We start from the raw sequence: 23,102 nt of genomic DNA on the forward strand, positions 1-23,102 counted from the left end.
ATCGATGTACTTCGTTTCAGTTACGTATTGCCTTGATATTTGAATAGACTTTTATAAACCCTAATTAATTATCCTAATAAAATATATTTAAAATTAAAATAAATTTTATTAATTAATATTCTGGAAATTTGTTTTTAATTTTTTTAAATTTCATTCAAAAATTTAAAAATTATAATAATTATGATTTATATTCTAATTTATATATATTTTATTATTTTGTATTATTTTAAATTTCATTTAAAATTTTTTAAAAATTCTAATAAATTAGATTTATATTCTGGTAATTTTTTATTATTTTGTATTTTTTTACTATTTAAAATATATTATTTAATTAATAATTAATTAAATGAATAAGTAGTTAATTTATATACTTATTATTATAGATACATCAATTTTTTTTAAAAAAAATTATATTTAAATATTTTTTCTAACAATATTAAGTTGTTCAATAATTGAAAATTTATACAAAATCAATATACAACTTATTTTTATATACACCATAAACATATTTATCGTATAATTACTATATATAAATAAAAAAAATATTGAAACCGTATAAGTACAGCACAATACCAAAACCATATTGTTCCGATCTAGGACCGAAATTTCAGCACGAGTCAAAATTTTAAACCTTGATTGGAACCAAAATATTTAGAATTCCTTTCAAATTTCCCAACCAACTAGAAGATAGAATTGTGCCCAACCCTATGAGCAAATAGGCTTAATGATTCAAAATTAACCGAATTTAACCAATTTTCAACTAATTCATACTTTCCACTAAAAAGTAGATGGAATATAACACATTTCTAGCCAAGATACTAAAAGAAGACAATTTCAAGTGGTACGTTGTCTGACCCACTGCAAGGGGCCTAGACATTAGGTGGGAGCCTAGCGAAGTCCTAGGCAATCAACATTAAAATAATATTTTAAAATCAAGAAGGGTAGATAAACAAATGACATATACAGATATATACACCAACAAGCTCCCACCTATTAAATAAACTTTCCCTTTTTAGTACTTTTGGGCGTATTAATATCAATGTGTTTCATGCAATGGTTGGTCCAAAGTTGTAAATATATTAGTGTGTGAATCCACAAGATAACAATACTTATGATACATAACACCATAGATTGATATATAGCACAACCAGAAAAAAAAAATATGGTGTGATTAGGTAATTATGGTTTTGTTCAAGTGAACCAATTAAATAACTAAACCATTTTTTAAATAAGCCACCAGGAATGTGTGCCATCTAAGCAGGCCATATAGACTGTTTGCGTCACCAAGGCAGAAAAACTTTTTGGAACAACTTCCTAAAAGGACTGCTTAAACAATGAGAAAAGTGGTCTCCTTCCATTTCAACCTAGATGATGGCCTAAACCGCCATTAACACAGTGAGGACCAATTAGATAACAAAAACCATTTTTTTTAAGAACCCACCTAGATTGCATGCCATCTAAGCAGGCCATATAGACTGTCTGGGTCACCAAGGCAGAATGCTTTTTGGAACAATTTCCTAAATAGGCCACCTAAGCAATGAGCAAAGTGGTCTCTTTCCATTTCAACCTAGGTGGTTGCCTAAACCACTTTTAAAACAGTGTTTTTAGCTATTTTCTTTTAATCTCCTTTTCCCACTCAGCTGTTGAACTTTCAAAAAAACATGCTTTCTTGGAAAAAGTTGAATCTCCCTTTCAATAACTATCTTGTAAAAATGATCCATATCAATATCAGCAACTTTTGGCAACCACGGCAGCTAGTGAGGTTGAAGAGCTAGTTGGTGGGTAATGGTTTGCAGGCCATGGTTTAATAGTTTCATATTGCAAAGTGAGAAATTGAAACAAGGGGCATGATTTGGACTGATTAGTTGTGAAAGAAAGATCTAGTCTCTCTCCCTTCTTTATGTTAATCATAAAAGTACCAGAATTGGGGTATTGAAATTATCCCACACAAATGGAGTTATTGATCTATTTTCTCTTTCATGCAATTTTTATTATCAAAGTAATGAAGAAACTGAGAATTATATTCAAAAGAAATGGACAAGGTATTATTCAGTGATCTAGGCTTGAACCACGGCATCACAAGTTTGGGATACCAAAAGAGATAAACTCTCTCAAGCAGAACCAAACATCAAGTACATGTGTCCTGAAATAGAATTTACATTTGAACTATTCAAATACACTATACAACAGCTAACTGAACATTGAAGATGCAAACAAAATTTAACACATGATGAAAATAAGGCTTCCAATTTTAATAAGTGTTTTTTTGTAAGCATAACAAAAAATCTCAGCAGAAATATATAAAAATTATCAAAAGATCTATTCTAGCACTTTGATTCTGGCTTGATAAAAAAATAGTTTAATCACAAATCCAATACAGGAATAGAATTGTAATTGATAAATTGAGAGTCTACCTTATCTCTTCCTAAAGCGGCATAGTGTTGAAGTCCATTACATGATCCATCCTGAAAAAAGAATTCTTTCAGTCACTAATTATTTGATTGTACAGAATACCCACTTTTAGTAACAAAATAAAGTTAAAGCCAAAGAGATTATTCACACGATTACCAATAGCATAGTTAGATGGAATAACAAAATTGTCCAAAAAAAGAAAAACACATTACAAAACTCTAAGATATTCTCAACTTCCATGCACAAATAAGTATATTTTCACAAACAAAATATCAGCACACGACTATTAACATTGGAGGATTTATTGGCCTTATTTCCCCCTCCAAATGGTCGTAACTAATTCCAAAATAAGTTACTCAGTCACTATGTTTTGTAGAACTCAAAATGTTCCTATCAATTGATTCCACCATGGTTTAAAGTGTCGTGCTGAGACAGTCGAAACGGACGAAACATCTCGTTCCGCTCGACGACCGGCACCGGCACGACCCCGGCACCAGACCCACGACAGCTGCGACGTGTTGTGTGACCCCATGCCCCACACCATACCCACGGCAGTTGCAACGTATTGCGCAACCTCGTGGTCACAGCGAAGGCCTTGGTCGACCTCACAACAACAGCAGAGGGATCGCATAACCCTTTCCCTGCCGCCACGGAGACGTTGTGTGACCCTATGACTGCTGAAGAGGGGTCGCACGACCACTGTGGTCGCCCCGGAGGAGTTCCGCGATCCCTGTGACCATGGCTGAGGGGTCGCGCAACTCTGCAGCACCGCCGAAGTAGCGCAAGCTCATGAGTGGTGTTGGATTTCGGATTTTTTTAATTAAACTTAGGTTAATTATTTTAATCAACTCTTAATTATAGTGAAGATAATCTAAATAGATTTTATTAAACCCTCATAAAATTTTTATTTATTTATTATCTATTTTTATATCTTTTCCTTTTTTTAAAGATTATTTTTTATATACTTTATTTTTTAATATTTATGTTAAATATTTTATTTTTTAATTAATATATTTTATATTTAAAAAATACCAAACTATATTGGCATAATACGATACTGCATCGAAATTATATCGCTTTGGTCCAAGACCGAAACCTCGACAAGGGTTGAAATTTTAAACTCGATTCCACCAAACTATTTAAATCTCTCTCCTTTAAAAAGTGAATCAAAAGTATCTCAGCATTTGCCTCTATCGTCCACTCAAGGAAGAGCAAAATTTGTCTGAAAAACTGGAGCATTATCTTTGCATTTACTCCATACAAATCATGCTTTGTTAAATATAGAGTGGTGAGTGGTCTACCAATTGCAATTTGTTTGACACCAAGTAACTGTCCATCAGACAATGTTGGCCGCCGAAATTCGCAAGTCCATATTAAATCATCTTTTTCCTTGTGATATCAGGGATGACAAGAATGGTTGGAGCAGGAAATCAATTCCTTTCATACTTAAAGTATCCATACGCCTCTTCCCTCCAATTCATCTTTTCTTTTATGTTTTATGCTTTATATATTTTTATTCTTTCTTTTATTCCCTTCCAACCAAGGAAAAGAATGTCATTCCATGCCAAGCAGCACAGACGATTTTTACTGTTCCGTCGCCCGGCCGAAACCGGCACCCGACACGCTATGATTTCGGCTCGTGATACACGCACATCCGTAACAGCACGTGCGTTGTCGCAATAGATTAATCGAGCGACGTAGGAATCAAATTGATTCTTTAAGTACCCCGGAGTAGTTTTATACGGCCACTAAGTTCAGTTAAATCATGTTGTATTTGATCCTTGTGCCTAAGTGTACAGGAGCTTAGGAACACAAGAAGTCGAGCGAAAGACGCAGCTGACAAGAAGGATGGCACGGGAAGGGAGTCGACGGGCTTGGTGCATCCGAAAAACGAGGTGCTACGGAATAATACACCGGTGGATGAGAAGAACGTGGACGTCCAAGAGACGAGAAGCGCAAAGGGGCTTGTAAGAGGGCGCACAGTCGGTTAAAAAAATAAAACCTTTCCTGTTTTTCCAACTAAGATTAGTAGCACTATCACAATAATTATAAACTCAAATGAACAACTAATACAATTAAAAGAGGCTAACAGGTTTAACTGGTTACAAACTGGGTGGTTGTTAATCAAGGCGGTAAACTCACTAGAAATATCTCCTTAGGTAAGCGGAGGCCTCTTACAATCTATGAAAGCTTCAAAAGACTAGGAAATTGATTACAAATTGTTCTAAATTTCTAGGTTCAGGATCTTTATATCCCCTAAAAATCTCATCAAGCTGAGAACGCCCAAAGGGCTCGAAGAGCCCCGTGTGGATAAATTTATCCACTACGAACGGCTAGTTGATCGGGTCAAGGCGCCTTCCATACCCGCTGGGGCTCCTCTGGAGGCGCCCATAAGCACGGAGGGCACCTCCTCCGTGGCGGGCGCGCCAAGGCGCCATTCCGTGCGCCTTGCTCCGCTCCGCTCATGATCGCCTGGGTGATTGCGGCCAACCGAAATAGGACTCATCCGAACCCAATTTCTAGCATTCTCCTCGAGCGGACTTCCGCTCTGGCTTCTCGTGCCTCGAACGCCGTGCACGCCCTTCTCGTCCACCGGTGTATTCTTCCGCAACATCTCGTCTCTCGACGCACCAAGCACGTCGACTCTCTTCCCGTGTCATCCTTCTCGCTAGTCACGTCTTCCGCTCGACTTCTTGTGTTCTTAAGCTCTTGCACACTTAGACACAAGGATCAACATAAAACAGGAGTTAACTTAACTTGGTTGATCACATCAAAACAACCACGGGGGTCCAACAATCTCCCCTTTTTTGATGTGCATCAACTCAAGTTCAAGTTAGAGTAAAACAAACAGAAAAAATAAATTTGCAAAACTTTTAAGTTTGTAAAACATTTTAAGTATTAAGTTGAATATAAAAATTGAAAATTCGAGTATAATTTGTAAGTAAAGAAATGACAAAAACATAATTAATAAAAACGTAACCTCCGTATCTATTCCTCTCCCTTTCATCACATCAAAAACTAGGGTAAAATAATAATTTTAAAAATTTTAAGATTAAAGATTTTCTAAGTAATGAAGTTTTCAAATAATTGGCAAATATTAAAAGCATTATTTATCTAATTTCACAAGCTTATCAGTTGATAATTAAATATTCAATTCAGTAATTGGCTTCCAAGTTGTGGCGAGGTACTAGGCCTTCTTGGTTATTGGATCATCAACCACTTCTAGACAAAGTCTTTTAAAGAATTTAAACATTTAATTTTTCTGAAAGTCTTAAATTCAAAAAAAAATGTTTAATCTAAGTAAGGTTTTGGAACCCGATATAGGTTCCTTCCTACTGGGTTAATAAAAAATTTAGGGGGTATATATCCTTTGGGAATTCTTCTAAGTTGTCGGTGATATCTAATATACCAATTTAATCTACTATACTTTCCATGTTTTGGTTTTTGACAACTGTTCAATTTCAAGCATGCATGATCATTTGAGCTTTTGATTTGAATTTTTAAATTATCATTTTGTGATTTTAAATTATCTAACTGTCTTTTTAAATCAGCATTCTCTTTTTCCAATTTTACTAAATCTTTCGAAAGTGCTTTAATGAACTGAAATGAATGCTCGGGTGAAAGAGCACGTACCTCACTTACCTTAAGTTCTGATGCTCCCCCTTCATCGTTGCTTGCTTCTGATGATCCTCCCTCTTCATTTATGCTCATCTCTGAGTTAGTCTCATCTTCTTCTTGATGGATTGATGTTAGGGCTAGTCTAGCGTATGCTTCAATTTCAGATTCGGAGGATGACAGCTCGTCCCACGTAGTTTTGAGATTATGTTTGGGTCGTGCTGGCTTCTTATTCTTTTCCTTGTCTTTGTTCTTCAGTTCAGACAGTCATCTTTAATGTATCCTTCTTCGTTGCAATTATAGCATCGGACAGTCCTTCTATTTCGAAGATGTTTTCTCGTCTGCGATTTAAATTTATTAGATTTAATAAATTTATTAAACTTTCTTACTATAAGAACCGCTTCGACTTCATCGATGGATGCTTCGGAGTCTTGATCTTCCGTCTTTACTTTTAGAGCAACATTGAGATTTATCTTTTCTATTTCTTTAGGATCTGCAATTTGTGAAGTTCAAAAGTGGAAAACAAATTCTCTACCGTACTTACCTCAAGATCCTTAGAGATGTAGTATGCATCTAATAAGGACACCCATTCTAAAGTTCTCGGGAAGGCGTTGAGCGCATACCGGATTGAATCTCGGTTTAACGATTCTCCAAGATTGCTTGAGTCAGTTCGATTTGCGCCACCTTTTCTCCATTGTTTATCCTCAGGTTTGTTAGCTGGGTTCGGAGAATGTCTCATTTTGTTAACTTTGCTTCCGAGGTGCCTTCGTGAAGTTCTAGGAACCTTCCAGAGCTCTTTCGCGGAGTCGTAGCTGCCGATTCGATTGACTTCCTGGGACGGAAGAACGTTAAGCAGATGTCCACTCCACTGATATTCTTCTTTGTCTTTTGGAACTATAAAATCATATTTCATTATTAATAGAATTTTGAAATCTGTTTTGAAGAATACCTCCATTCGACATTTCCATTGTGCGAAATCTCCCTTGAATTTTGGTGGGTGAATGCTTGCACCAGCCATCGTCTTGGTCTTTATGCTTCAATCGACGATTAATCCTTCTGAGGCGATTGGGCTCTGATACTACTTGTTAGCGCAACGGGGTCGGTAAGAGGACGCAGCGTTTGTTAAAAAAAAACAAAATCTTTCTCTGTTTTTCCAACTAAGATTAGTAGCATTATCACAATAATTATAAACTCAAATGAACAACTAATACAATTAAAAGAGGCTAAAATATTTAACTTAGTTACAACCTAGGTGGTTGTTAATCCAAGGCGATTGCAAAACTCCACTAGAAATATCTCCTTCAGTAGTGGAGAAGCCTCTTACAATCTATGAAAAGCTCGAAAAGACTAGGAAATTGATTACAGCAATTGTTCTTTTATTTCCTAGTCCAAGGGGGTGCCTAAAGGGCTTGGAAGGCCTCCAGGCGCAGTGGATAAAGCTTTATCCATCGCGAACGGTTAGTTTGACCGGCCGAAGGCGCCTTCCATACTCATGGAAGGCGCCCTCCATGCTTATGGAGGGCGTCTTCCACCTGAAGGTGGCGGAGGTGCGCCTCTGAGGCGCCTTCTATTCCCATAGAAGGCGCCTTCAACAGCCTCTCTCTGCTTCGTTACTGCCCGAACCCAATTTTCGACTTTCTCCTCGAGCAAGCTTCCGCTCCGGCTTCTCGTCCCTCGAACGTTCGCCTTCTCGTCCACCGCTGTATTCTTCCGCAACATTCGCCCCTGACGCACCAACCCGCTTCTGCTCTCCCATGCCGTCCTTCTCGCTAGTCACGTCTTCCGCTCGACTTCTTGTACTCCTAAGCTCCTACACACTTAGACATAGGGATCAAACCAAAACAGGATCTAACTTAACTTGGTTGATCACATCAAAACAACCACGAGGTCCAACAATCGGCTCGAGGAGAAGGCCGGAGTTAGGTTCGGGTGAACTCAACTTTGGATGGGCGGAGCATCACCCAAGCGAACGGAGCAAAAAATGATTAACAAGGGAAGTTAACCATTTCCGGATGAACACTGCTGAAGGCGCACTCAAAGGCTTTAAAGGCGCCTTCTCTGAACAGTACTGAAGGCGCCTTCAAAGGCTTGGAAGGTACGAAGGCACCTTTCAGCCCTTAAAGGCGCCTTTCGACATCCGTTAGCGAAGATAAAGTTTTATCTTCGCACGAATAAAACTTAACTGATTGAAGGCGCCTTAAACCCTCTTGAAGGCGTCTTCCACCCTTGGATAAGATTTTTCAGGAACTATAAAAAGACCCCTGGAGCTAGGAAATAAATAACAACTGTAACTACAACTCTTATAATCTTTCCTAGTCTATTTTCTGAGTTGTCAACATCTGTAAGAGGCTTCTCTGTCTGCAACGAAAGAGATCTACTAGTGCCCTTCACTGCCTTGAATTAACAACCATCTAGGTTGTAACCAAGTTAATTTTTTAGCCTCTTCTATTTTTTAGTTGTTCAATTTCTTTTGTTATAATTGTGTTACTAGTCAGAGTTGGAAGATCAAGAATGGTTAATTTTTATTTTGCAGACAATTCACCATTTCACCCCCCTCTTGCTAGCCCCGCTGCACCAACAGATTCCTTTTGTCACACGATCGATTATAGAAGGAATTGATTTTATTCCTTTTGTCGCAATTAATCGATCGCTAGTAGTAAAATGTTAAAAAAAAACCTATAAAAAGACACCAGAGAGTGAGAGGCAAGGCGAGCAGCGATGGCAAGAGAAGCGACCACTCCGGAGGTATGATTTCCCCTATTCGTCGGCGTCCCCGTCTCGGAAGCATTGCCGGCGGCGCCGAACGCCTCTAGCAGTACCGGAGGCATCCCGCAACGCCCTCAACGCCGTCGGACCCCTGCGATCCACCGTTGTCGTGCCCTAGTTTTGAGTAAATAAATTAAATTTTAGATTTAATTAATTTAAACAATTCCTAAGTAGGTGTGATATTCTAAATAGGCTTTTATAAACTCTAACTAAATTATCCCAATAAAAAATATAAAAATATATATTTAAAATTAAAATTTTAATTAATATTCTGAAAAATTATTTTTTAATATTTTAAATTGTATTTAAAAATTTTAAAAATTATAATAAATCTGATTTATATTCTAATATTTTTTTATTTTAAATTTCATTTTAAAATTCAAAAAAATATATAAAAATTCAGATATATATTCTAATATTTTTTTATTATTTTAAATTTCATTTACAATTTTTTAAATAATTATAATAATTCAGATTTATATTCTAATATTCTAAAAAAATTCTAAAAAGATCTTTAAAAATCTAATAAATTAAATTATATTCTTATATTTTTATTATTTAATATTTTTACAAATAATAATTAATTAAATAATTAATTAATTAATTTGTATAATTATTATATATAAAGTAACATCTTTATGTTAATTTATATATTTATTATAGATAATATTTTTTATCTTAGAATTAATTTAAAATTTGGATCCATGAATATTAACATATTATATTTTTGTACTTTTATGATTCTTTATTCCTGAACATACGAATATATATTTTTGTCAAAAAATACTTCTACTGATATGTCATATATATTTTTGTCCTATAATGTCTTTACTTGATTTGTTTAGGAAACATTACAATCCGTTATTTTAGAAGTTTTGATAAAGGTATGTCATCAAATTTATAATTCCTAATAAAAACACTTATAATTTTGTGCAATTCTGATAATTCTAAATTGAGAAAAGTGAATTAATATCTTTAGGAGATTGTTTCAAATTTCAGGAAGTTGATCTTTAGAGTTTATAGACTTAATTTGTAAATTTACAATGATAAATATATTATTGACGTTATAAAATGATGATCATTACCAGAAAATGTGTATTATTCTTAATTTTTTTATAATGCATAGGCAATGACACCAAAACAACAATCTCATGATCCAGCTTGGAGACACGCACATATATTAGAAAATTAATTCCATTGACAATGTTTGTATTGCGATATGATTGGATGCGGCGGTGGGATCACAAACCTAAAACATCTTGCTAGTGGATATCCGGATGTTTCTAATTCTCCAAAAGTTTCTCAAGAAGTTCGTCGTGCAATGAAAGAGAAACTTGATGGCAAAACAACATTAAAGTATAAACAACAACAACATAAACTTGTTGATAGCTGAAGCTCTAAAGAACCAATCTATGATGAATTTAAAGGTCATGGTGAAATTCCAAATGATGACTTTTTAGCAGCTCTCAGTGCCTCTCGAACTCAATATGACTATGAGCAAAATATGCAACATAGACGTGGCTCTGGTGCCAGTAGAAGTGGCTCAACTACAGCAGCATTAGGAAGAAGTGCAAGTGTTCGTATTACTTTAACACAAGGTGGTATTGGTCATTTTTTTTCTTCTATTGGACGAAGATGTGCATATTGATCCACTAGCATTCCAAGACCAAACTAGCAAACAAACTAGGATTGATGATGCATATTTAAAAGAGAAGAAGAAATCAATCGGTAAAAGTATTGCTAAATTTTTTTTATTTTAATCATATTTCCCCTAATGTAGTAAACAACACATACTACCATAACATGGTGTCCAACATCCAAAAATTTGGTCCTGGTATTCAACATCTGACTGGATATGAAATTGTCGGTCAATATTTAAATGAACAAGTGGAGGAGATCAAGACTTGGATCCTATCATGCAAGAAGCAATGGAGCTTATATGAGGTTACGTTGATGTGTGATGGCTAGATAAGACCTACACGGAAGAGCATTATTAACTTTATACTATATTGCAATAGAAAGGTGATATTTCATAAATCTATTGATGCAACTATATGCTATCATGATGCACCATACATATATCATTTAATAGATAGTGTAGTTCAAGAGATAGGTGCAGAACAAATAGTGCAGGGATTACAGATAATGGTATCAACTTTAAGAGGGTTGGAGAGTTATTGGAGCAAAAGTATTAAACATTATTTTGGACATCATGCGCAGCACACTGTTGATTTGATGATGGAAGATATCGATAAGCTCGATATAGTGAAGAAGGTAGTAAAAAAAGGTCAATCTTTAACAAAATTCCTCCATAATTATCATTGGGTTCATGGATTTATGCGAAAATTTATTGATGGAGAGATTCTACGACCAGGAGCAACTAAGTTTGTCACTCACTTTCTCCTGTTAAAATCGTTGAATCAAAAAAAAGTCGGATTGAAGGTCATGTTCTCTTCTGAGGAGGAAGCCTCTTGATATTCTAACGTGGCCGAAGGTAAAGAGGTGCAAAAAAATTATTATATTTGTCAGATTTTGGAACTATATCGCAGATATTCTTATAACAATAGCACCATTGTACGTTGTTCTACGTAAAGTCGATATGGACAAGAAACCACAAATGGACAATGTTTACCGCCTAATTCATGAAGCAAAAGAGAAAATTAAGAGGCGTTTATAATCATCAACCAAGTATCAACATTACATCGATATAATCACTACAAGATAGGATGATCAAATGAGAAAATATATTCATTTGACCGGTACGTATTTTTTAATGATAAAGAATTTTTTAATATTGTTATTAAAAATTATATATGTTTAATTATCGTAGGTTATTATCTCAATCCGACATTTTAATACCATCATAATTTTGACACAAATGAGGATTTATTAGTGGCCCACATGTAATATCAAGACTACATACAAATAGAGAATCAATTGCTGAGACTATTAATGAAAGTCAATTATTTCGAGAGGCATATAGTTCTTTTAGCGATTCTATTGCAGTGACATGCAGACATAAATTAGATGCAGATAAATATAGTAAAAATTATTACTAATTATTGTCAACAAATATAAATACTATTTAAATTATGTTCTTATTTATCGCTTATGCTTATAATACGAAGGATCAACTTCAAATTTGAAAACATTAGACGAATTCTCTTGCATATCATTCAATGGTGTGGTGAAAAAAATCGATCAACATCGTCATTTAAAAGTACAAAAAGTTTTTATATTCATCTTGAACGGGTCTAAGTTCATTATAATATTATCTGAAGAAACAGAAGAGAATGAAGAACAAGAGTTCGGTGATGTAGACTCATTTTATATTGGATTTGTCCAAATCGAGAACGATCCAACGATGGATTGGTGGAGCACTATCGAGACCGAGAATCTATTACTTGATGACGCAGAGACCCACCATAACCATCTCAATTTCTTACTCAACAGATTGAAAAATACAAGCTAGAGGAGATATATATGAGGAAGATGATGATGAAGCTTTTGATCAAGAATTTTGATTTTCTAGATCTCGATCTCGACGGTCTCAAATATCCCAACCCCAAATCCAACCAAAGTTCATAGATAAAGACAAAAGCAAAGGCAAAGCTCCTGTAATTTTTACTAAAAAGAAAGAAAAAGTTAAACCTCCTATTTTTACTGGAATGGGTTAATTGAGAATTAAAGAAAATTCACTCGATGCAATTAATGAGTAAGAACCTGTTGACAGTGATGAAACATCATTACCTTCTGACACAATAGTCCGACAAGAAGTTCGAAATGAGGATAGTAATATTGATAGCAGTGCAAGTACTCAAGGAAGTGATGACAGTGGTGATGCGTCTAGTAGTAAAAATTATGTTCCCCCTACTCTAGGATCGGACCCATGGACATGTGAAATAGATTACACACATGCAATTCAAGATTATGATCATGGAGCTAGAAGTAGCGTTATTCAATATCAATATCGATATAAGGGTGACAAACACAAGGAAGCTCATAATTATCAAAATATGTGGGAGTGTTTAGCTGAGATTGATTCTAGTCGAAGTTCATCATACTCGCAATCTTCTTATTATAACTTTGATGCATCATATGGTGATCCATCATACCAGAGCTCGGGGACGTATGCTTATCCTTATCCTGTGTTTGTACCCGTATCCGTTCTGATTTTAGTGGTGTCAGTTCAAATCCAACATCCGGTGATGAATCGAGGCACGTTGATGGACATGTGGAGAAATCAATATCAATATTGCATGTCATGGGATGATTATTTAATATGGGTGTTAGAGAACTATAGAGTTGACCTAAACAAAATGTTGCAAGAACCAATGCTTCCATCTTATTCATGTCACTTCTTTGGTATTAGTAAGGTAACATATTATGATGTATCAATTTTAATTCAAGTTATAAGAAAATTATATTTAATTATTTTATCTAACAATATTAAGTTGTTCCATGATTGAGAATTTATATAAAATCAATATACAACTTATTTTAAAATTATACACAATAAACATATTTATCTAATAATTACTATATATATATATATATATATATATATATATATATATATACCAAAATAATATCAAGATGACATGATATGATATTAAAACTATATCGCTCCATCTGACCGAAACCTGACAGTCAAGATTTTAAACCTTGCTTCCAACATACCCTAAGTTCCCATAGGTTTGTTCATCCCATTGATTATAGAATCCTAATTCATGAGGATAATTGAAATGTAAGAACTAATACAAAACAAGCATGAATCCTAATTAGAGACTGAGACCACTCCTTTAAGCAAAGAAAATGAATCTAGAATTTTCATGTACCTGATGTACGGATATGTGTGAAATTGTAGTTTCAGGAGAAGAGCTTCTTAATGCCTCAGCAAGATTAATACAAACTGCTAGGCATTGCAATGGGCCTTCAGCACCTAACCACCAACGCTCACCCTCAAGTGGTCTATCTGCAGAGTCAAATATATCCTCCAGATGACTTTCAGTAAATGCTAATCGGCCATCATAAGACAACTTGTCCACTCCACCAGCATATAAATTTGCTAAATGAATCTTTAACCAGCGTAACCCAGATTTTCCAAGTGGTCTTCCTTCTGCAAACTCTAAAATTCCTCGGCATAAATCAGAACCAAGATGGTTTAGGTGGGGGTGCATTGGATAAGCACGCCCTCTAAAGTCCAAGTTGTGTGGATAGTAGAATCCCTCCTCATCTTTCATCTTTCTCGCTACCTGATTTCAAGAATGGAGGTGAACTCATATCTAGGTAAAAATGTTAGTAAGAGGAATGTATGGAAGTATGATAATAATACAACATATATCTTCCTACAGCGAGCTTAAGTTCCACATCACAGCGTCGAGAGTGTCTTTCATTATTTTCCTTCCTAATAGATCTGATTTTCCATTTCCAATTCCGAAGTTCAGTCTCATCTTCTGTATCAGGTTTCTCAGGAAGAGGGATCTGGAGTTGGAAAATTATCAAAAATGAGACTCAAACAAGTAACATTGTCATAAGTGACAAGAGCTTAACGCTTTAGAACTAAAGTTTGCATATCAAAGATAAACTCACATCTTCACGGTCAACCAAGTCAGCAATACATCCTCCACTAGACCATATTCTTTCTACAATACTAAGTACCCTTTTGTTTATCCGCCATTTGGTACTACCAAGTGTGTCCAGAGCCTGAAATATGTGTGATTAGTTCTCTGATAATTCAAAGAATAACTTATCCTGGACAACAGAAAATAACCATCCCAAAATTGCTTTAGTAGATGCAAGCTGTAGTGCAGATAAGCAAAAATGTCACTAAGCAGGCTCTTGCTAGCAGCAATACAGAACATTAACAAAATGTTGCAAGTATCTTGAGAAGCTCAAGCATGTTCCAATAATGCATTTCCAAATGTGAAAGCCAGGTATGGTAGTTCAACAGATATAAAGCACTTCAAAATGGCAAAGGATCAAAGAATACTGAATCCATAAGGTTACAACGAAAAGGACTAACCACTTTCAATATTCAGACTAAACTAGAATTCGACCCACACAATGCATGAATAATTAAATAAAAAAATTTAAATAAATTTATCCGTAGTTCTTATATTGCATAGAAATTAAGATGTGGATGCAGCAGTTATCATGTTGTGGATTTTTCTTCTTTATGTTTTTAAAATATTAAAATTTAAAAGTTGAAAATTTATTGTCACTTTATATTTTATAAGCAGATAATAATGTCCAAATAAATTAATTATTTTAATTCATTTATAATAATAAAAATTGAACAAATAGTTTATTTAATTTCAGCTAAAATGGTTTTTATAATTTTTGATACTTATCCATGGAAGAGAAAGTGGGTACAGCAGTTATTATGATGTGGATTTTTCTCCTTTTAAAATTTTTCTCATTTCTCATATAATTGAAACTTTACGATTCCAGATGCATATATCAATAATTAGAAAAACCAAAAGAATTAGGTTGAGTTCCAAGTAAACAATAATGTTAATAGAAAAAAAATCATGAAAATATAAGATGATGTGTGGTATTTGATCAGACATTAAGCACCAATAGACATAAGCATCAATAGACAAGGCTATATGGGTTTGATACCCTACACACCCTTATCCTACACGCTCATGGGCGACTGAGTATAAATCCGGGCGCCCCGATCGACAAAAGTGGATCGGGATGCCCGGACAGGCTTCCGAGCGCCCAGATTTGTACTCAGTCGCCTATGAGTATGCAGGATAAGGGTGTGCAGGGTAAATTTCCTCTCTCTCTCTCTATCTATCTATCTATATCTATATCTACATATATATATTTGAAAAGATTCTTGAGTTTACGGTTGCATAAGTAATGTACAAGTTTAATAAGTTTTCATGATATAAAACCTCAAAAACAGCTTGCATCTGCTGTCTTGGAGCCCTTTTAATTGCCTCCCTTTGTTGTCTTGCACCATGTGTTCTCATTATATAAGATGATAGAAATAAATGTCCTCCTTTGGCATACCTAAAAACCCAAAATAAAGCCATTAGGAATATTTCTTTTTCAAAATATGTTATTATATTGATAAGAACAAATGATTAGTTACATCAACAGAGTTTACTCAAGCATTGTCAGTAACTGTCTGACCGGGAAGCACATACCCTGTCCAATTTACTGGAGGCACCAACATAGGCATGTAAGGCATGACCATGTGTCTTGGCTGTTAAACAGAATTTGTTTTAGAGCAAACGAACATTTGTAAGAAACATCATAAGAGTAAATATCACAAAAGGGAGATGAGTGAATAAACAAACTAACTGTCTTGTCTAATCCTTGACGAACTAGTGGATCACATACGATAACCCCATAAACTCGCCTGAGCTTCCTGTAGATGAAGAACTAATATCAGTGTGGGAAAATAAATGGTTTTCAACCAATTTAAAAGGAGAATGAAGATCAAGAGTTTTACGTTTCTTCTTTTATAATAGCTTTACGGGTGTGTCTGAATGCAGGTCGAATATCTAGATTATTGTCCGCTGACTGGCTAGCAGGAGGTTGTACATAAGCTGTCTCCATTAATAGTTCAATCAAACGACTCCCAACCTAACCAAAAAAAAGTTTGTAAAATGAAGCTAAAATCATACAGCTAAATGCAATATAAAATTTCTAAATTAAAAAAAAAAAAAGGTTATACCTTGGCCTGGGCTATTTGACCCCAAGGTTTCCAGTCATCTTGGCACTTGAGGATCCTCCCTATTTGATGAGGCCTCTGCTGCTTCAACAAAATATTTACCTTCTTCCACAAAAACTCTGGATCCTTTGACACGGTGTCATCACCTTCCGCTTCTTCAGTTGTCTTTTCCTTGTCATCCTTCTTTTTCATCTTCTCTAAAAACCTGTGAATTCTAACCTGATCCATCCAGAAGTGTTCACAAATGAGGCCAGCACAGCTTAACAAGCACAATCAATTACATATTAACCAATGAAACTAAAAGTTGTTATAGTAGCATTACCACATCATATCTCAAGTATACAATTCAATGATAAGTAGAAACATAAAGCTTATAAAAATGCCAAAACTAATTTTATAATATTTAATTGCTGTCCACAACAAACTAGAATAAAAATGAAGAAATCTAGAAAGTACAAGGCAAAAACCTCTGAGAACTACAATATCAAACCATTAAGAGGGCAGAAATATTACAATTTGAAGCAGCATCAATAATCCCATTACGATTCTAATTGAAGGTTTTAGAACTTCATGATGAATTTTCTGTGGTCAATAGTACTAAAAACATCTGCAGCTTCAATTAGATACACAAGGGACCAATGGACAAGCTGATGGGAATGAGGTACAATTCTCATTCAGCGATAAACTGGAAGATTTGTGTACTTGGTCTTGATAAACTTTCCTCTAGTACAAGTCGGCTAAGATGATAGGGAAGGAGGTATTTCATTCTCTGATACCATTAAGACCTATGCATTTTTTGAATGGATGCACATTTTATTCAAGTTTTCTAAAGGGAAGGGTATCAACAACATTCCTCATAAGATAAATTTGAATTGCTGGCTAAGATCCTTATGGAGGTTATATAACAACTTGTAAGATCTCAAATCAAACTTTACGCTGATAAAAGTTCCTGTCTCATTTATGAGCACCAAAAACTAATATTTCCTTAAAGAAAGAAAAGCAAAGGCAGTTGGCTGCTTATTCCACACAAATCCACTAAAACAATGCCTCGTCATGGGTGATCCACCCTTTTTTGTCTGAGTTCTTCTAAGCTTAATTAATAGTTGACAAGTAAATGTAAATATTTTCTTTGAATAAAATAAAATAGAAAATTGTTGTGTCAAAAGTGATAATGCTTGCAAGCTCCACCTTTATAGGATCAAATCTAGGTTTGTGTTAGATATTTTTGAAATAGCCAAATATGATCTTATGATCAGATTTGAACATACAAAACAGGACAGCCAGAAATGAGCTATGTAGAAGCTGTAAACCTCTAGAGACAGAAAAGTTGAAATGATTGAACACTCAAGGGTGTTTAATTAACTACTCATTTTGAAATACACTTTTAATTTGAATTTGTCTAAATTCAGATGACTATAATGTATTCTACATGATATATAGTATATCTAGATTCCCCAACTTACAAGAAATGCATACACAAACCTTCATTCAAACTGCACCTTAATAAGAAGCACAATTCCTAGCACTCCCCCTCAGTGATACTAATAATCCATGCCCTTATATTTATAAGGTTTTCTAATGATTTTTCTGCTACTCAATAAGATGCTCAATATGTTTTAAAATCAATTGGACAGAAAAGGATTTTCCAAAGGAACAGTGTTATAAATAGCGGTAGGCGCTAGGCGGTGGCAGGGATCGCGTTTTGCCTTGGCTGGCAGTTAAATTTTTTTTTTTTTTACTCTTTTTTATAGATAATATTATAAATAGTCATCATTCTTTATGTAATGTATGTAATTAAATGATTTTTATGCATGAATAAGATTCATACAATACAGTACAATTTATATAAGCTACAAATAAATATATAAATGCAACTAACAAGATATTAATAAAGATTTATCACCATATTAATACTAAAAAAGTAATATCATTACTTTTACCAAAAGCCTAAGTTTAAAATTCGAAGTTTCAATCCAACATGGCAACAAGCGATTGCGGATATCCACTTATCAATAGGCCCGAGGTGCTTTGACTTCTTTTTAGAAGCATCTCCCTCCACTTGACAATCATCATCCTCTACATCAACCCCTATATTTACTTCCGTCATCTCTTCTTTTAGTTCTTCTACCCTTTCTCGCTTCTAATTCTTGCTATTTTCAAGATAAGCTCTTAGTCTTTTTTTTTTTTTTGTCTTTATCTGATGTTTTAGGGCATGCTTCAACTTGTCATACAATACCCGCAATATGATGCTTCATCCGATAAACTCCTCCCATAATAAGTCTCTTACACAATTTGCATGTGATCCAATCTCTTTTTTCTTTACAATACAACACCCCATAATCTCAAACAATATCACTACACTTTCGCTTCAATTCCACGTCCGGTTGTTTTTCATTTTCCGTCATTAATCTTCAATAATTAAAAGATCAAAAACTAGAACAAGAATTTACTAGAAATATATAAAAGCTAACCTAGTGTGTGCGCCATAAATTCAGATGATAGTCCATGGACACCAAAACAAAAACTAAAATAGAAATTTGAAAATAGATCATAAGAAGATATTAGCACCTCCTGCTCAATGGCCTCCCCAACATTGCATGCAGCCTTAACTATGGGAGCACTCCCACCTCCGCTGCTAACCATTAGAAGACTCATAAGCTTGTGCATAGTGATGACTGCCATCATGTCTGCAGGAAGATGATTGAAGAATGGAGCATGTGGTAGCCTAGATTTGATATCCTTAGTCTTCTCCTGCTCTGAAGCTACCTGATCTCTGAATGGCTCAAACCAGCCCAAGAACAAGGACTTAACGTATGGCAAATTCGGGGCAAGCTTTCTGTCACACATATCCATCAAGAGTTCCTGATACTCTTTTGCCGCCTGCTCCCAAGCTTCAGTCTCTATCTTTATTTGTCTCCGACGCAGAGCTGTATGTCTGGCTGCACTCATTCCTGCTACCTTCCTTGGTGCGTACTGAAACTGCTGGTTTAGCTTAATCTCAGAACCAACCCCGCCCTCCTTGCCCTTACCTCGTCTGATGTCGCTATTCTTCAACTCAAACAAGCACTCCACCTCCTCACTTGTAGAGGCATCTTCATCAGCATCGGTAGAAGAGACAGTCTCCGTCTCACCCAAATCAGTGGAAGATACAGCTTCCGCGACGCTGGCGAAGCTCCTGGAATCCGAAATAAGCCCACATGGCCCCAAAATTGACGAATTCGTTTGAAATAGATACGGCAAACCCTCTCCACTCTGTCGGAACTCGGCGTCCAAGAATCGAGCAGCAACCGGCGAGTTAAAGGACTTACTTTTATCAGGAAGAATTGAATTTGGAGAGGAACCGAGAAAGCCCGAGACAGAAGGGAGCGTGTCCGACCGCCTACCAAAGAATCTGGGGTCTCGAGAGGATCGAAGTCCCGTTCTTGCAATGTTACGCCACATACCTCTTCTGTGAGGCGACGAATTGGAATCGTGACCTCTCAAAATTTTATGGGTCCGCAGAAGGTGCCCAAATCTGAGGGTGCAATACCGAGCGAGGAGAGGAGATGATCGGCGAACGAAAGAGGAGCATAAGCGAGGCTGATGAGGCGGCGCGGTGGAAGTGGCTCGTCGGGGAGAAGGAAGAAAAACAGAGGCGGCGCCGCCTTCATGGGCACCGAAGCCCCTTAAACCCTCTCATCTCAGCTCGGTGTTTTAGTTTAGGAAGAGATATTTTCGCTTCGTTCCATAAATTATTGGTATTTACAGAATCACGCCAAATGAACAGAAGAAGACTAAATTTATTTTTCAAATTAAGTTTTTTCGTATAATGTTCACGTAAAATTAATTTGTTTTAATTTTTCTCATTTATATATTTCCACTTTTAAATCTATGTTAGTAAAACGGAAAATTTACCGTTTAGTAAAAAGTTAGAGTCATTTTCTTTCGACAGTTCACACATTAAAAAAAAACTTGTTCAATTTTAGTTGAACGATCTTACCTAAATAAAGAATACGAAATAATTTAAAATAATATTTACGTCGGAAATTAAATAATATGACACCGTTGAAAATAACTGTCTCTATCTCGGCTACACAAAAAAATATTTAGAAAATCTAAATTTTTATTTCGGTAATTCTAAGTAAATAATGAATGAGGAGAGACTATTCATTTTTAAAATTATCTAAGTTTATGTGTTGTTTTCTTTTGCCAATTTTTTATTTATCTAACATACTTTTACATCTACAAAATTAATTTATTTCTTTTTGGATTCTTTTAAGATAATATTTTATAAGCAAAAAATTATATATATATATATATATATATATATATATATATATAAATCATTTAAGATTTATACTACGATAATTTATCAAAAGACGTGTCTTGAATATTACATTTACCAAAAGATGCATCGTGGTTTAATTTTTACCAAATGGTGCAGTTTATTCATGTGAAATTCTCATTTTAACCCTTCCGCCAACGTCCCCTCCTTCGTTGTGAATTTCCAGGCATTCGATCGATAATTTGAATTATTTTGACTTAAAAATAATGTTGCGTTCATTTTTCTCCCTCCGTCTGTTAACTCGGCCATGCCTGGGTGTTCTTCGTAAGTCTCCAATTTCAGCTCCAATATTGTGGCTAAATCATCCCCCTAGTGAAAACCCTAAGTAATGTGTCCGTACCTTGATCAAGCGGCATCTAGCATTTAGACCTTCCGATCCAACGTTTACGAGGCTTAAGTGTAGGTTTTAGGGATTTCATCAGTAATCTTCTTTCATAATAGCGCAAAGAAAGAGATCCGGTGTATCGTTCTCTCCACTTCAATTATCTGTAAAGGTATCACCTTTCGAAACTTTGTTAATCTAAAATTCTGTGATTTTGAAAAGCTCAACGACTATGATTTAAAATTTTTTAAATTTTCAAAATTTAGGGTTCAGTGGATGTTAGTCAGAAACTGCATTGGAACAGTGTATTAGGTCACTTTAAAAGTTTTTTTCAAACATCCACAAAGAAAGGAAGGCATTATGGATTTTTGATTTTACATGACCGACACATAGCAGTGATCAAACAGTCACCCTTTAGCATTTTTTTGGACATACAAGATATGCAACATATCCATGGTATTTTGGTCAATATATTTCAAAATTGGGATTCAAGTACTCAAGCCTTCATATTCCCAGGTCCAATGTAATTTTATTACGAAGTAGTTGTATAGTAAAATCAAATATTTTGCAAAGGTGAATAATCTAGTCAGTTAATGGCAGTGATAGTGGGTTCTTATTGCAAACGAGGGGTTTTAGGCCTAATACAATATCGTATCAGGCCTAACGTGGGCCTGATACGATATCGTATCAGGCCCAGCGTGCGGCAAATACTTATGTATATGTTTGTAGATGTCAACTAATCATTTAACTTGGTCAGGCGTTCCGGTTGCCTTCACAAGAAGAGACGTTTCATTGCTCCTTGGTATTGCAGACTGAGGAGCTTCGATTCCGATCAATTCAAATAAAGCATGCGGTGGCCTCTTTCTAGCATACTTCTCAAAAAAAAAAAAGAATCTACTAGATCAAGAATTGAGGAGTTGCTTAGATTTTATGGCAATCGCATTGAAGGAGAAGATGATGTTTTATTATTTTACAAATTATATATTTTGTATATATTTGTTTGTGTCTTATTTTCTTCTAGTACATATAAGGTCCCGTTATGTCTTATAGATATAGTAGATGATGTTGAGAATCTTGCTAGATTCAACTGGGTTGAAGCTATCCATAAATTTATGGCTCCACAATTACCTAAGATTAGGGGCATATTTTCTTCAACTCAGACAACACATTCTAACACCAACCCCCCTTACCTAAAGGGCTTTGCTGGTCTTTTGGCAGTAAGTTTAAAAATGATGTTAAATTTAACAATGATTTGTGGACATGTATGAATAGTTAATACTTGTGATGGTGAATCAGGCATAGTTTTTGGAGCATGTTCCAATCCAAAAACTATACAAAATAGAAGGAGCAAGAATAAATAAGTGGAGGAGTATTCCTTCACATATTAGTAAGGTGAGAGATTTGTTCGAACGAGTCTCATCTGAAGAGGTAAATTTTAATTACTGATTTACTGTGACTTTAGTTTGGTTAAAAGGAATTTATTAAACATGTGTTTTAATATTTTGACAGGTTCAGATTGACCTAATCCCTACCGAATATGAGAATTCATTGGTTGAGAACCTTGTTGACGTTGATGGCATTACACGTGAAATGGTGGCATCACAGATTGAAGTAAAGGAATAAGGAAGGCAAAGTAATCAGGAATGTTGTAATTGTATTATTCAAGCAAACAGAATTAAGGAGCTAACAATGAAGAACATGCATTTGAATGATAGGGTGAAAGAGTTACTTAAAATATTAGAAAATAAAGGCATGCAATCTCAATATAGCGAGTCTGTAGACGTTCCTCAATGTGAAGCAGTAGCTTTTGCAACTAGAAGTAGGAGATGACGTGACAGAAGTCGTTATGATTATAGGGATACTTCAATTGATAGTCCACTGTGGCTCCAAATTTTATCTAAGAGACAGCGGAGAAATATACAAATATGTGAACCTGCGGAGAACGTTTCAAGAGAAGGAGAGGGGAAAAAAGT

At 35.2% G+C, this 23,102-nt stretch overlaps 1 protein-coding gene across 1 annotated transcript; it reads right to left on the reverse strand.

Annotated features, from left to right (window-relative positions):
• Positions 1-2,322: 2,322 nt before the first annotated feature.
• On the reverse strand, positions 2,323-20,163 carry LOC122032019 (DNA-directed RNA polymerase 2B, chloroplastic/mitochondrial-like). The gene is made up of 10 exons (XM_042591262.1): positions 19,052-20,163; positions 16,487-16,702; positions 16,262-16,395; positions 16,111-16,177; positions 15,954-16,012; positions 15,699-15,816; positions 14,386-14,499; positions 14,146-14,277; positions 13,632-14,048; positions 2,323-2,465 (listed from the first exon to the last, which is right to left on the reverse strand). The coding sequence occupies exons 1-10, from the start codon at positions 19,922-19,924 to the stop codon at positions 2,364-2,366; spliced, it is 2,232 nt and encodes a 743-aa protein (XP_042447196.1). The 5' UTR covers positions 19,925-20,163; the 3' UTR covers positions 2,323-2,363.
• Between the last annotated feature and the right edge of the window lie 2,939 nt (positions 20,164-23,102).

The sequence above is a fragment of the Zingiber officinale genome, chromosome 11A (genome assembly GCF_018446385.1).
Source record: "Zingiber officinale cultivar Zhangliang chromosome 11A, Zo_v1.1, whole genome shotgun sequence".
In the NCBI taxonomy this organism is placed as follows: domain Eukaryota; kingdom Viridiplantae; phylum Streptophyta; class Magnoliopsida; order Zingiberales; family Zingiberaceae; genus Zingiber; species Zingiber officinale.